This window comes from Gossypium hirsutum, chromosome D11, assembly GCF_007990345.1.
Source record: "Gossypium hirsutum isolate 1008001.06 chromosome D11, Gossypium_hirsutum_v2.1, whole genome shotgun sequence".
NCBI classification, from domain to species: Eukaryota; Viridiplantae; Streptophyta; class Magnoliopsida; order Malvales; family Malvaceae; genus Gossypium; species Gossypium hirsutum.
Window position 1 is genome coordinate 58332530 of NC_053447.1, and position 16822 is coordinate 58349351.

At 32.7% G+C, this 16822-nt stretch overlaps 1 protein-coding gene across 1 annotated transcript; it reads left to right on the forward strand.

Moving 5' to 3' along the window:
* Nucleotides 1-15056: 15056 nt before the first annotated feature.
* On the forward strand, nt 15057-15897 carry LOC107926798 (ethylene-response factor C3). Its single transcript, XM_016857720.2, has one exon. The coding sequence runs from the start codon at nt 15092-15094 to the stop codon at nt 15743-15745; it is 654 nt and encodes a 217-aa protein (XP_016713209.2). The 5' UTR covers nt 15057-15091; the 3' UTR covers nt 15746-15897.
* Nucleotides 15898-16822: the final 925 nt, after the last annotated feature.

Below are 16822 nucleotides of genomic sequence, written 5' to 3' on the forward strand. Positions count from 1 at the left end.
TGAAGGTTTAAGTCTTGGCATGGTCAACTCAGGACCGTTTGAGGCAAAATCCTAAGAGGCATAAGAATCTAAACATGATTTAGGAACATTTTCTGTGGACTGTTTGAGCTTTTCAAGCCTACCATATAAATTTAACTATTGTAACCTTAATTTGAGCCTATTTTTGCTATGTATGTACATCATAAGCCATGCTACCATGTTTTTAAATTTGATCTTATTTTTAAACCTATCTTAACTATACTTGTCTTGATGAGAAAAGATCAAGGAAAAATTCAAAAAGATGTACATGTTATTCGCTGAATAAAAAAGAGTAAAATAAATATTCAAGACATTGAGAAATCTTGTTGGGAATAAAGCTTCAAATTAAATTTGGGGTGGTAAAACCTGTTAGTAGGAAGGATGTACCTCGAAAAGAGCCAAGGCAAAGCTAGGGTTAAGATTACTGAACCTAAAAATTCACTTCTCTTTTATCCCTACCTTGAGCTTAGCCCCATTACAACCTTATAAAAGATCTATTGATTTGGATAATTATGCCGACCACATTAGTGGAGAGGAATTGCTAAGTTTAACAATAGGACCGTTAATTAAACCTTGTGATTGTTTTGTTTAATTGTTAATGAGACTTTGATTGAATGGTGAATGATATGTAAAATCTTGAAAAGCATGCACTCTATGACTTATGCTAGCATTTTTTCGCACTTAGAATAAAGTTTTGAAATAATGTTTGCATATGAGCGACTTATCAATAAAAAGGATTTGTGAGCATGATTTTGTTGATGTACTCTTATGTGCAAAAGTTGATGCTACTTAATGATTTTATTTAAACTGATTGCAATAATGCTTTATCTAAATTTTTTCTTTACATTACCCAGGATGAGCAATGGATTAAGTTTGGGGGTGTTTAAACTCTAAATTATATAGGTTTTTTCTAGTAATTTTTACCACCTTTTTACTTAAAAGTAATACTAATCCCGAGTATTTGTTAATTAATTTAATGAATTTTGCTTAAATCTCGATAATAGACATGAATTTATAAAATATGAAATTTTGTGATTTATTATATGAATTTTGTGCATAAATTAAATTAATTCATGTTATTTGTTAATGTGTTATATTTAATTGTGCAGTGGGACCATGAAGATTATTTAATAAAAAGCTTATTATAAAGTTGCATGAACATGAGCTATTTATTGCCTATGTTGGACAGCAAAACCATGCTAAAGGGGTCATTAAGATGTTACTTTGACCCGATAAAAAAAGATGATACATGATGGACAAGTCTGCAAGCTTAATGGGTTATGAAACCGTCCAACCAAAGAGAAGAGAGGCCCAATCGGCAAAGACATTTGGGCAGCTAAAAATAAAATTTTGGGACAATTATTTGGAGGTCCCCACATTTGAAAAATCATTAAAAATTAGCACATGAAGTTTTTCTAAGAAACCATTCAACCCATACCTAAATTAAGCATGATTCCATGCTTGAATCAAGCAACCAACTCACCCTCATTTCCCCTTGTTATGGCTGGCCATTAATGGGAGAAAACCAAAGGATCTTTGATGCCATTTTTAGTAAATTCAGCCATCAACCTCAAGTATGAATACCACATCACTTTTACTTTATCCATCATCCCTCATTCGTTCATTCCTTACTCATCCATTCATTCTCTCATTTCTTTTTTTCTTTCCATGCCTAGCATCCCATATTTCCCTTTATATTTAGCCAGCAAAACCTTGATAAGGTTATCTCTTGGTCTGCCACTTTAAGGAGTCATTAGAAAAGGAGCAACACAAGGATCGGAGGAAAACATCTTCAATCGGAGTTCGCGAGACTACAAACTTGAATAGAGTTTATTATTCCTTTTACTTATTACTTAATTTTAATCATGTTTGCAATATGCTTTATTATCTTTTCATCATCAATGGTAGCTTAAATTTGTTTAGCTAGGATGATTGCATTACTTCAGTGAAGTTTGTTTAAATCATGTTTATAGTGTTTGTGCCTCAGTCATTCATGTTTTCAATTAAACTCAAGTATGCATTTCATTCATACGTGATTGGATGCATTTGAATTAGCTGAGCTATTTTGACCAAATGACGGCTAATGGACAAAATAATTGAAAAGTGCATGCTTAATTTAGATCTTAACCCGACTAAATTAAAGGTTCATAATAAATTTGACGAGCTCTATTATCTTACATAGTTTTTAGATTTATGTGATTAATATTGTTTCAAACCTGACTCGTCCCTGTTACTTCACATGAATTGTAAGAAACCCTTAGTTTAATATGATCAATAAAATACATGTTTTACTAAGTAAAAGATTCTAAATGGACTTAATTTGGTTTCCAAACTCATGAATGATCAAGTTGCCATGAAATATTTTCCAAACATTATTAAACATGAGAAGAATGAACTAAGTTGAAATATGTAATTATCCTAGCCTATTCATGTAATTGATTGTTGAATTTTTTGTTTTTGCTGCTAAACCCATTTCATAAATCTCATTTCATACTTTGCATTTGTAACAACACGTTTTCAGTGAAATCGAAACAGTGGTTTCAGGACCATAAATTCAAAGTCAAAAATTTTATTTTAATATTATTTTGTGGCCTATAGCATGAGAGTATGATTGCATAAAAATTTCGTTAAGAAATTTTACCGTTTGTATGCTCAATTTGTGAAAATAGGACTAAATCGCATAAAGTGCAAATGTTGTGTTCTATTAGCTAAAGGTGTTAAATAGCTATAGAACTTTATAGTGGATGGCCTTATATGATAATTAGACCATTAACGATGATAGTGGATGTGCATGGCTTGGTAATTGTGTAATTTTTAAAGATAAGTAAGGGTAAAATTGTAATTAGGTAATAAAAGCTAAATTAAACCAAATGAAACAAAATAGGCCATCATCTTTGTTTTTTATTCCACCGAAAATTACAGCAAAGAGGAGCCTTTGAAAAGCTTGAAAATTTGTAAAGAAAATTCCTTGCATATAAGTGATTTCTAAGCCTATTTTTGATGATTTTTATTTTTTCGGGATCGTTGTTGCTTAACCTAGCTAACTAGGGGATTAAATTGCAAAAATATTGAATAGTTTGAGATTTTCCATTGATGAAAAGCTAGGGTTTTGAAGTTTAATGGAAGAAAATGAATCCTTATTGTTAGTTAAACAACTTTTGTAATGACATTTTTAATGGAATTGTCAATTAGAGGCTAAATTGAGAAATGTGAAAATTGTGTGAAATGTGTGAAATTTTTAAATGTATGGGCTGCTATATGCATATATAAAATTCCACTAGGCTTACATAGGGGTGAAATTGCATAAATTTCATTTTACGAGCCTAAGAAATAAATTGTAAAGAAGTCAAAAGTATAGTAGCAAAATGGTAATTTTCCCATAACATGAATTTTGGATTGAATTTAATATAATGATGCTTAAATTAGTTAAATTTGATTATGTAGATCAAGAAAAGCCACATTCATATTTAAATTGGGGAAAGGATAAAGTCGTGGACTAAACGATCGTATTTTTCTGTACGAGTTTGAGACAAGTTCGTGTAATTAAATTATATAGTTATATACTTTAATTGAAATATATGTATGTGGCTTGTGAAATTTCAACGTGTAATTATTGAATGCATAATCGATGAAGTATGAAGAATACCGAGTCCCGTTTGAACCTTAGAAATTCGTAGGATACAAATGACATGTCATTAGGGTTACCGATTTTGGTTGAGATCCTGCTTGTGTTGCGGACTCACCACAGCTCGTATGAGCTTACCTATTTACAGCTCATGAGAGCTTACTGATTCTCAGCTCGTATGAGATTACCATATTTCAGCTCAGAAAATACCAATTATGGCTAGTAAGAGCCTACATGTACACAAATTGATGGACTTACAGTTCAGTACACCTCGCGTGTACTATCGACGTATCTAATGATATTTTAAGCTGTTCAACGAGTACAGTGTTATTACGAGATTATACAAGTTCGATACGAATTGGTACATGTATTTACATGGAGATGGTTTATATATATGATATACGAATATACGGTAGAGATGTTACATGTATATGGAATTTTAATAATTGCTGAATTCGTACATGATTCTCGGTTTTTATGTGTATACATGGCTAACTTGGTGAATGGTTATGTGATAGGCTTTGGCCAATTTGAATTGAGTTATGCTTTGAGTTACTTACCTAAAATTGTGGTTATATGGTAAGTTTAATCCCATGTTTAGTGAACTTACTAAGCTTAATTGCTTACTCTGTTTATTTTTTGTGTTTTATAGTGTCTCAGAAGCTCGTTCGGATTGGAAGTCGTCAAGGGTCGCATCACACTATCAAAAAATATTTTGATACTTTTGACTTATATGTATATTTAGGTTAAATGGCATGTATAAGTCTTTTGGCTATTGGAAGCCCATATGTTTTGTTATGTTGTAGCCATTTAATTTGGCTTGAATTTGGTTATGTATATATGTAAATAGCCTTATAGTATATGAAGTAATGGAAGTTATATGAATGTCTTTATTTAGAGTTGGTATTTTGGGCATCAAATGGTTGAGATTTATAAGTGGAATACATGCTAAGTTTTAGGCACAAAGATTTCATATATGTGTTTGACCAATTAGGTACATTTGGATACATAGTTTGCATGATTATGAGTGGTCATTTGAGGTGCCTATATGTATCATGATGGTAGGTGATATTATTACATGTTATAAACTTGATATTGGCTGGTTTCGAATGCCTATTTATGCCATGGTTGTATGCATATTGATGTGTGTAGGATGGTACCAATTTGGGTGAGAAATATGGCTTGGAAAATGGCCTATTTTTGTCCACACGGGCAGAGATTCGTGCTTGTGTCTCAGTCGTATGTGACATACGACCGTGTATCCCCTATAACTTCCTTAGAAATCAAGTCAATAGCTTCACACGGCCTAGCACACGAGCGTATGGCTTGGTCGTATGGAACAAGTCAGTATACCCTCCAATTTTAACACGGCCTAGCACACGGGCATGTGAGGCCATATCGAAGGGTACACGGCCTAGCACACGAGTGTGTGGGCTGGCCATGTGACCCAAGTCAGTGAGTTACACGGGGTCAGACACGGGTTGGGACACGGCTGTGTGTCCCCATTTTGAATACCCACATAGCCTGAGACACGGGCATGTGTCTCCTACACTTTGAAATATTACAATATTTTTCTAAAAATTTCTTGAGTACTCGGTTTAGTCCCAAACCACTTTTAATGTCTATTTTGGGCCTCGAGGGCTCGTAATTGAGACCATATGAATGTTTATGAATGGTTTTTGAATTGAATGAAGAATGTACATGAAATATTTGATTAATTGATTTATAAGTTTGGTAATGCTTCGTAACCCTATTCTAGTGTCGAATACGGGTTAGGGGTGTTACATTTATTGGTATCAGAGCTACGATTTAGTCGATTCTCAGACTAACGTAGCATATGTGGATCTAGCTATACATGCCATTTTATAACCTGTGATAGTGTAATGTCTCTTGATAATTTAAAATCATGTTTTTCATATAGTAATGGATTCCAATCGAGCAAACTCTGATGACGTTGAAAGTAACGTGCCAACCTCCATTCGTGGAGCAACGTCTTCTGGTTCGAGACATGTATCTGAGGGTCATGGGGGAGAGGCTAAGGAAGCATTCTTCCAAATGATGAATGAATGGTTCACCAAGTTTGTATGGACGAACTCGGCTACTTAACAACCTCCACCCCCTCCTGTTCCCCAATCAATTCCCGTTATTCCTCAATGTCCTGAACCAATTTGAGTTAGTAAGCCTCCTGTTGATAAAATTCGCAAATACGGGGCTGATGATTTAGAGAGAGTCGAGTTTTAGCTAGAGAATACGATCAGGGTTTTTGATGAACTATCTTATACACCATCAGAATATGTTAAATATGTTGTATCTCTTTTAAAAGATTCAGCTTACCAATGGTGGAATACCTTGATTTTAGTAGTGCCGAGAGAGAGGATCACTTGGGAATTCTTCCAATCTGAGTTTCGTAAGAAATATATTAGTTAATGATTTATCGATCAAAAGCGTAAAGAATTTTTAGAACTGAAACGGGGTCGTATGACCATATCTGAATATGAAAGAGAATTTGTCCGATTAAGTAAGTATGCCCGATAATACATTCCAACTGAAGTGGTTATGTGCAAACATTTTGAAGATGGGTTGAATGAAGACATTAAGCTGTTAATTGGAATACTTGAACTGAAAGAGTTCTTGTGTTAGTTGGCAGAGCACACAAAGTTGAAGAGCTTAGCAAAGAAACGAAAAAACCCAAATTTGAAGCTAGAAATTCGAGAAAGAAATTTACGGGAAAGTCTCATCAGTTAGCATCGAAGAAATCTAAAGAACATCAATACCGTCCTATTATTTTTGCGGGGTATTCTGATAGAGATGCAAGCCATTTCAGTCCTAAACCCCAGGCTACATCCGTAGCGAGTATAGGTAGTGTTAAAAATGCTAAACTTAAGTGCAAACACTGCAACAGGCCACATTATGGCGAATGTCAAGTTAAGAGTGGAGCATGTTTCAAGTGTGGTTCCTTCGACCACTACCTTAAAGATTGCCCTAAGAAGTCCGAGAAAGAAAAAGCTCAAACCGCGAGACCGGGCAATATAGTTGCTAAAGGGAGACCACCCCAAAACATCAAAAATATGAGTGGTAGTCGAGGTGCAACGAGGGATTCTGCAGTGAGATCTAAGGCACGGACGCCAGCCAAAGCTTATGCCATTTGTGCTTGCGAAGATGCGTCGACGCCAAATGTTATCACCAGTACATTTTCTCTTTATAACACTGATGTAACAGCTTTGTTTGATCCTAGATCAACCCATTCTTATATGTGTACAAGTTTAGTATCTAGTAACAATTTACCTGTTGATTCCACTGAATTTGTGGTTAAAGTGTCGAACCTCTTAGGTCAATATGTCCTAATCGATAAAGTCTTCAAGAATTGTCTTTTGATGACTCAGGGTTATAGTCTTCCACCAATTTGATGCTTTTACCGTTTGATGAGTTTGATGTGATTTTGGGTATGGATTGGCTGACTCTGCATGATGCTGTTGTAAATTGTAGACGAAAGGTCATTCTGTTAAAATGTCAAAACGGTGAGCCTCTTCGTATTGAATCTGATGATTCGAGTGGTTTGCCTATTGTGATATCGGTTATGTTAGCACAGAAGTATGTGAGAATGGGTTGCAATGCTTATCTTACATATGTATTGGATTCAAAAGTGTTTGAATCGAAGATTGAATCAGTGCCAGTGGTTTGTAAATATTCAGATGTGTTTCCAGAGGAATTACCCGGATTGCCACTGATCAAAGAAGTTGAATTTTCTATTGAGTTAGTACCAGGAACATTACTGATATCGATAGCTCCGTACAAAATGGCTCCAATAGAGTTAAAAAAGTTGAAAGCTCAGTTGCAAGAGTTAACAGATAGAAGTTTTGCACGACCGAGTTTCTCGCCCTAAGGTGCACTAGTTTTGTTTGTAAGGAAGAAAGATAGATCAATGAGATTATGTATCAATTATCGACAGCTTAACAAGGTTACGATTAAGAATAAGTATCCATTGTCGAGAATTGATGATTTGTTTGATTAGTTAAGAGGAGCAACAGTATTTTCAAAGATTGATTTGCAATCTGGTTATTATCAGTTGTGAATTAAAGATTCAAATGTGCTGAAAACTACGTTCAGAACCAGGTACAGACATTATGAATTTCTTTTTATGCCGTTTGGGTTAACTAATGCTCCTGCAGTGTTCATGGATTTGATGAATCGAATTTTTAAGACCATATTTGGACAAATTTGTTGTTGTATTCATTGATGATATCCTGATATATTCTCGAGATGAATCTGAGCATGCTGAGCATTTGAGAATTGTGTTACAGACTCTGCGTGATAAATAACTATTTGATAAATTTAGCAAATGCGAGTTTTGGCTCCGAGAAGTTGGATTTTTGGGACACATTGTTTCGGCGGAAGGCATTAGAGTTGATCAAAGTAAGATTTCAGCAGTCGCTAACTGGAAACCACCAAGAAACATATCCAAAGTCAAAAGTTTTCTAAGATGTAACACCCCTAACCCGTATCCAACTCAAAATTGGGTTATAGAGCATTACCGGAGTTTACAAATTAATTTACAGACATTTCATTTCATGACGCATTCATATTTAAAATCAATCAAAATCAAAACATTAATGAGCTAACGTTGGCCAATTTAACTCATACATGCCATTATAACCAGAATCAAAACATCCAAAATTACCAATAGAATTAATGGATAGAATGATAAACATTCATACATCCATTCAATGCATTATTCCCCTTTTTTATCAAATATATCAATGTTTCATCAATTTTCATACAATGAACATTCAAATCATATTCACATCAATAACATACATTTCAAGAATTTAAGAATATAATTGAAGTTACACGAACTTACCAGACTAAATTGTAGAAATACCAAAATTTAAGGACATTTTGGTAATTTTCTATTTTCCTCGAATTTCCACCCAATCTTGATCTAAATTAATATTTCATTCAATTTATTAATTTAAATAATAAAACAATTAATTTCATGCAATTTGGTCACTTTGTGACATTTTTACCAATTTACCCTTAAAATATTACTTTTATTCAATTTAGTCCTTGAGCCTAAAACATGCAACTTGGCCATTTTTAATGAAAACTCATGCTAGTTGAATAATCATTTATTTTCCTCCTCCTCATCCTCTCCATTCCACATTCTTAATGTATAATATGCTTATATGTAACATTATCTATAATTTCACCATTTATATATATTAATTCAAAGTTGTCCACTTAAGTGATAGACACTAAATTATTTATATTTTGAGCTAAAGAACTCCAAATTAAGATATGATAAGTTCATATGAAACTAGACTCAAATATCTTCTTACCATAAAATTTTTAGAATTTTTGGTTTAGCCAATAAGTACAGTTTATTCTTTAAAGTTCCCCTGTTTCACTGTTTGACAGTTCCAACCCCTCTTCACTAAAAATTAATTATCTCTTTGTACAGAATTTGGATGATGTTCCCGTTTGTTTTTATTGAGAATAGACTCATTTGAGATTTTAAACATATAAATTTAAGCCTCCAATTATTTTTATTCAATTTTTTATGATTTTCCAAAGTCAGAACAGGGGAACTCGAATTCATTCTAACATTGTCTCACAAAATTTATTATATCTCATGATTTAAAATTTCATTACTCACACTGTTTCTTCTATGGGAAACTAGACTTAATAAGCTTTAATTTCAATTTTTTTCATCCTCTAATTAGATTTCCACAATTTATGGTGATTTTTCAAAGTTAACCTACTGCTGCTATCCAAAATTGTTTTAATGCAAGATGCTGATTACTAAGTTTATAACTCCCTTATTCCCTTTCTCTATAATATTTCCCATAACTTTCACTTATTTCCCTTCACTAATATATCAAGAACATAAGACTTTATTTAAGAAAACTCTACTATAACATCATTTCCATGCTTTTTCAACAATAACAAACTTAAAAATATATTGAAATTTCTTGATGTTCTTACCTTGTGCTATTGATTTCAATCTTTAACTTGATTTTCTCTCTCCTCCAGCTTCTATTTCTTGAATCTAACTTGACATTCTAGTTCCTCATTGTCTCCTTATTATTTTTCTCTCTTAGAAGCTATGAAAATTCTTTTGATTTCTAGGTCAAAATAGTGAATTTTTGGTGAAAGGACCAAATTGTAAAGAAAGCAAAACTTTCTTTCTTCTCTTCTCTTCTAACGTTGGTTGCATGGAAAGATGATGATTTCTCATCATCTTTCCTCCCTTTTATATCAATCATTTAATAATAAAATAATACTAAAAATCTTAATAAAATATTAATTAAATAACATTTATCTAATTATTTAATTAAAAATATCACAAACGTCATCATTACCTTCTAGAATTCTCTCTCTATTTGACCATTTTACCCTTTATACTCTTTGAAATTTCATCCTTGAGTCATCACTTAATTTGGTAAAATTATAATTTAGTCCCTCAAAATTTTTTACCTTTTCAATTTGGTCCTAATTCACCCATTTTCCTTAGTTTCTAGATTATTCCACCCTTAAAATATTTACACTATTGGTCCTTCAACTTTTTCCTATTTACACTTTAACCCCTCAAATTTTGTGTTACTCTTAGGCAACAAAACTTTTCTCACTTTTGCGATTTAATCCTTTTTTGAATTAATATGTCATAATATACTTCCCAATGTTGACATAACTCAAAATTACCCTTTTATCACTTTATTTCCTTATTTTACTATATCAGGGATATTATCTTACTTTCTTACTGTAGTAATTTTCAGGGTATTACATAGGATTAGCTGGCTTTTATCGGCGATTTGTAAAAGGGTTCTCGATGATAACTACACCGATGACTCAGTTATTGCAGAAAGATGTAAAGTTTGAGTGGTCTGAGAAATGCCAACAGAGTTTTAATCAGTTGAAAGTACTGTTAACTGAAGCACCAGTTTTAGTTCTGCCTGAGTCGGGTAAAAAATTTGTGATTTTTAGTGATGCATCATTGAACGATTTGAGTTGTGTTTTAATGCAAGAAGGCAAAATGATAGCTTATGCTTCTAGACGGTTAAAGCCACATGAATATAATTATCCGGCACATGATCTGGAGTTGGCTACAATTGTGTTAGCATTAAAGATTTGGCGACACCATTTGTTCGGTGAAAAATGCCACATATTTACCGATCACAAGAGTTTGAAGTATCTGATGTCGCAAAAAGATCTAAATTTGAGACAATGAATATGGCTCGAACTGTTGAAAGATTATGAATTAATTATTGATTATCATCCGGGGAAAGCGAATGTAGTCGCAGATGCTTTGAGTAGAAAATCCTTGTATTCCTTGCGAGTGATGAACACGCGATTAACTTTGTCTAATGATGGTTCGATATTAACCAAGTTAAAAGCTAAACCGATGTTTTTTCAACAAATCTGCGAGGCTCAGAAATGTGATAAGGAATTGCAAGCTAAAAGAGTACAGTGTGAGTCAACTACTGATTCAGAGTTTCAGATCGGATCCAATGATTGTTTGTTGTTCCGAGGTAGAGTTTGTGTGCCAAAAATACAAAACTTATACAGAAAATTCTACATGAAGCTCATAGTGGCAACTTATCTATTCATCTTGGGAGTAACAAAATGTACAGTGATTTGAAACAGATATACTGGTGATCGGGTATTAAACTCGACATTTTTGACTTTGTGTCCAGATGTTTGATTTGTCAACAGGTCAAAGCCGAACATCAAGTGCCTTCAGGACTATTACAGCCAGTGATGATACCAGAGTGGAAATGGGATAGAGTTACAATGGACTTCGTATCGAGGTTACCCCTATCTCTAAAAAAGAAATATACTATCTGGGTCATTATTGATCGGTTAACGAAGTCCGCACAGTTTATTTCAGTACGTACAGACTTCTCACTTGACAGATTAGCTGAGTTGTATATTTCTGAGATTGTCAGATTACATGAAGTGCCAGTCTCCATTATTTCGGATAGAGATCTACAGTTTACATCACGATTTTGGAATAAGCTTTAGGTACGTGTCTGCATTTTAGCACTGCCTTGCACCCCCAAACTGATGATCAGTCTGGGAGAGTGATACAGATTCTCGAAGATATGCTTTATTGTTGTATTTTAGAGTTCGAAGGCAGTTGGGAAAAATATTTACCGTTGATGGAGTTTGCGTATAATAATAGTTTTCAATCGAGCATAAAAATGGCACCATATGAAGCTTTAGATGGTCGTAAATGCCGAACTCCATTATAGTGGACCGAAGTTAGTGAGAAAAAGATTCACGGGGTTGATTTGATCAGAGAAACCGAAGAGAAAGTGAAAGTGGTTCGTGACAGTTTGAAAGTAGTTTTAGTCGACAAAAATCATACGCGGATCTAAAACGGAAAGATATTGAATTTCAGATTGGTGATAGAGTGTTTCTGAAAGTATCGCCTTGGAAAAGAATTCTTCGATTTGGTCGCAAAGGAAAATTGAGTCCGCGATTTATCAGACTGTATGAGATTATCGAGAGAATAGGGTCAGTGGCGTATCGACTTGATTTACTGTCAGAACTGGAGAAGATTCATAACGTGTTCCATGTATCTATGTTACGACGATACCGATCGGATCCTTCGCATCAAAGAAGCTCTCATGTCCATTCATCATCTCTTGAAACTTCTGGTGTCTATTATTATTTTCTATAAAAGCCCTTTTTATTAAATTAAATTACATAACCTGTACTGTCCTGACACTAGCACGATGCAATCCAAGCAAATCGCAATACTGTAAAATTGTGTATAATTCAATAAGTTTCCATTAGAGCAGCTTTGGAGGAATATGTAAAAGCTCAAAGCTACAACAAAACAATTAGCTTTAACAATTTGATTTATTCAGTCTATCAATTTATTTTTTTAACAGTAACTGAAAAAATTGCAAAGGCGACAACCCTATCAATGAAGACTTCACATGAAGCAGCAATAGAGTTGGCAAATCCCAATGAAGAAACTAGCGAGCTAATAAGACGATTAAGGGGTTAGGTAAAGGTCATGGGGAAATGTGCGGCGAAAAAGTAGCAGCAATTTGGCTTAGTAAATTTTATATGGCTAAAGCTAATGCTAGAGCCTATGATGAAGTCGTGTTGAGATTCAAGGGGAACAGAGCAAAGCTAAACTGAGAAAAAAAAAATTACGTGGATGGCTAACTAGGCAATCCGTTAGTGAAAAACAAAAAAATTTAACGAAAGTGATTATTTTAATTAGATAACTAAATGGAGAAAAAAAATTAGAATGATCAAAATAAAATAAATCTTATTCTAAAGTAATTGTCATTATCCTTCGTATAAAATGTAATTAATTATTTTGGTTGAAAATTTATTATGTGATCAAGTGTGGTCAAAATGTCAAGACTTTAAATTTAGACCATAATTAATTCATTTTATTTTTTGTGTTGAATAAGACCAATTGCATCCTTTCCAACTTATTTTGGTTAATTTATGCAATGAAAAGTTTTTACTAAACAATATTTTCAAGTTAAATATTAAATAAGTTGTTAAATATTAAATATTTTCATGTTAAATATTTTCATGTTAAATAAATATAATATTTTTATCATATCTAAATAAACTCTTAATCTTCAATATTCATTTTAAATAAAAATAGTAATCTAAATATAAATTAAAGATTATAAAATTATTGGAGTCCAATCAAATTCAAGAACTTATATTTAAATAGAAATTAAAAATAAAATTTTATTTCATTATAATAAAAGAAATTTGGGAATTTTATTAGTATTATTATTTGATCCTATTTTTATTAAAATGAAGTGAAACATAATTACAACGAAAATATTTCAAAGTAATTAAATTTTACAAGTAGAATTAAAAAAAGAGTTAGTGAAAAAGTTAATAGAAAAGTTCTTTTATTAGTATTATTCTAAATTAAGTGAAAAATAATCACGATATTTTAATAGTAGAATTTAAGAAATTGAAACATGAATATAAAATTTAATTAAAATAAAATATATAAAATAAGTATACACCCTTCTTATTAAGTTGATACTGTATAATCGTAAAATATACAGTGTATACTTGGCCAGGCCGCCTAGGAAATGCATGTCACTAAAGAACCAAGTTGCTCCTTGCTAGTATGTGAGGCAACAATCTGTCAGTTTTCATATTTAATTAATTTGTACTTTAGTATGAAATTTTCATGTAATTATTGAATGGGGGGATAGGTTTTTGACGACAAGCTTAATAACTTTAATTTCAAATTTAAAATACAAAAATGAAAAGACATGAGGTTCATGCACATTCCCAAAACAATATTAATTAAAAAGCATGGGCAATAATGTATGGAATATAATATATTATTTATTGGAGCTCTTGAATTGTAGTTTTTCACTGCTTTTCTTGTTGGGGTACATTTAACACTTGTTCAAACCCTCGAAATCTCTAGCCCACTTCAGTATTTAGATGTCCCTTACAAATTAGATGTCATGCCCACTAGTTGTTTTAACTAGAAGAACTCGGACAATATTCTTGTTTGTCATATGATTACAAGATTTTACCAACTTTGAATGTAAATGCTTGAGTTTGAAACAAATCAAGTATGGTAACCAAAATGTTGAATGGAAATTAATTTGACCACACAACAATTCCCACTTCTTTAGTTTTGTATTTCTGTCTAAATCACCCCCACTCGTGCAATATGGTGGTGCAAAAGGTTTTTTTTTTTTGTAAAAAGCTTATAAAATAACTTGAAAAAAGTTCAGCTTTTCAATCATGGGTATTATTTAAAGTTTGGAATTGTAATGCTTTTGAGACCACATAGATGAGGCTAATCCACACTGGAAAAGGTGAAGCTAAGATTCATGGTTATTAAAATGTGACTTATAATTGAGGTAGATTCAGTCTAATGGGAAGACAAAGTTGGTATGCTCTGTGGTGAATAAATTGTATTTAATTATCCAAAAAACAATGAAAATCAAACTTGAATTGTGAAAATTTTCAATTTTGATTTGACATTTTTCAGTCGTTCTACACTCAGATTTATCATCTGTATCTTCCAGAACTATCGCAAAAACTATTAACACTGGACCATATAGGCATTTAGATGAAGTAATTAACATGCAATCCCACCATTGTCTTGCCTTTGCTAGCTTCTAGTATCAAGTGGGCAAAAGTCCCCTTTAGCCTTTAGCTACTAATGAAATCATCAAGCTGACGAAAGATAATGAAAAAAAAAAATTTTGGTCTGACCTGGCCGCCATGGCCCCTTTTGGTGCTTTGACTCACGTGTAGCTTCCTCATTTGAGGGTCCGATTAACGACCCAATAATGTTGGTTTGAAACGTTTTGTATATTCATGTATTTTACCACTTTTTCACCCTTCATCTGCCTATATAAGATATCTCGCAAGCTTTGAAATGTTTCTCCTATGACCACCAAATATAACCGAATTCAAAGAGTTGCATATATGGATTCTTCATATTTCCAATACCCATATTCTCATTTCTCTCCTGAATCATCTTCTTCCTATGTTTCACTAGACTCATTCAATTACCCCCATAACCAAGCTCTTCCTTTCAATGAAAACGACTCTCAGGAGATGCTTCTTTTAGGACTGCTAAACCAAGCTCCGGCAAGCTCTAGAGATGATCATGAAGTAAACTCGAAAGCAAATGAAGAGGAATCGTCTACCAGGGAGGTTTCTTATAGAGGAGTTAGGAGAAGGCCATGGGGGAAATATGCAGCTGAAATAAGGGATTCCACAAGGAATGGTGTTAGGGTTTGGCTTGGAACCTTTGATACAGCTGAGGCTGCTGCTTTAGCCTATGACCAAGCTGCATTGGCAATGAGAGGTTCCATGGCTATTCTCAATTTCCCAATGGACAAAGTCTACGAATCACTTCAAGAAATGAACTATGGGTTTGAACAAGGTTGCTCACCTGTTTTAACCATGAAGAAAAGATACTCCTTGAAAACCAAAAAGGGGTCGTCCATGATGATGAAGAAGGTCAAGAAAGAAAAGGAAATTAACAACATAGAAAATGTAGTGGTGTTGGAGGATTTAGGCATTGAGTACTTGGAGGAACTTCTTACCATCTCCGAGAGTTCTAATATTTGGTAAATTACTTTAGAATAACTTTGATTAATTCATAATTAAAAAAAATAATTGTATGAGTCAGTTGATCCTTTTTCCTGTTTAGATATCGAGGAATAAGAATTTGTTTCTTGATTTTGGCTTTTTGTAAATGCAAGAAGGATTAATCTTTTGTTGGATATAGAGAGGTTTTTTTATATGTTAACTTGGGCTAGTGGACAATATCTTTATGTGGTACCATCGTTTTCAGGTTCCATTAAGATGGAACATGATGAAGACAATTATTGTCATAGTTGTTGAGCCTTTGCAATTAGAAACTGTATGTAAATTTATAACTGATATTGGATTTGTCTGGCCAATTTTGAACACCATATTAATCATCCATACATGTAAATTATTGTCAATTTCTTTTTCCTATACCAACCCAACAATATGCATTAATTAAAATATAGATATAAGATATTGCTCCACAAGTCCCGACAATTTAGTCCCAAAAATCATTGATATATGCATTTTGAATCTTAAAATCTTATAAAATATAAGATGACATTGAAATCATATTGAGATCACATAAATTGAAAATCAGCCTCCTTCAAAGAAAATATATGGTTTTTGCATATATTACTCCAGTCATAACCTACTTTGGAACCTGATGATGGAAGAAATTAATACAAGAAGGGACAACATTTAACAATTACTGCACAACTGGTTGACTGGTGATTCATCCCAATGCTTTTAGATATTCTCACGTAAACAATAATTATTGTTATGTAAATTTTAATTTTGAGTGATTTTAAACGTAAAATTTTAATTTGATTTAATTTTCACAAATCACTAATAATACTACAGAATTAACACAATTTTACATTGATATATTGCATACACAAATAATTATATTAATCCAATATGAAAATAAATGTGTGTATTTATTTCTTTGAATGTGTACAATTAAATCAAAATTAGAATTTCATTTACATATATGAATCACAATTATAATTTTATGTATACAATTACACCAAATTAAAACATATATCAAATTATATATTGAACCAAAATTGATATATAAATTTAATATTTATCTTCTTTTATGGTGAATATTCTTAT

Coding starts and splice junctions, on each gene's coding strand:
- LOC107926798 (XM_016857720.2), top strand. CDS start 15,092: ATGGATTCTTCATATTTCCAATACCCATATTCTCATTTCTCTCCTGAA.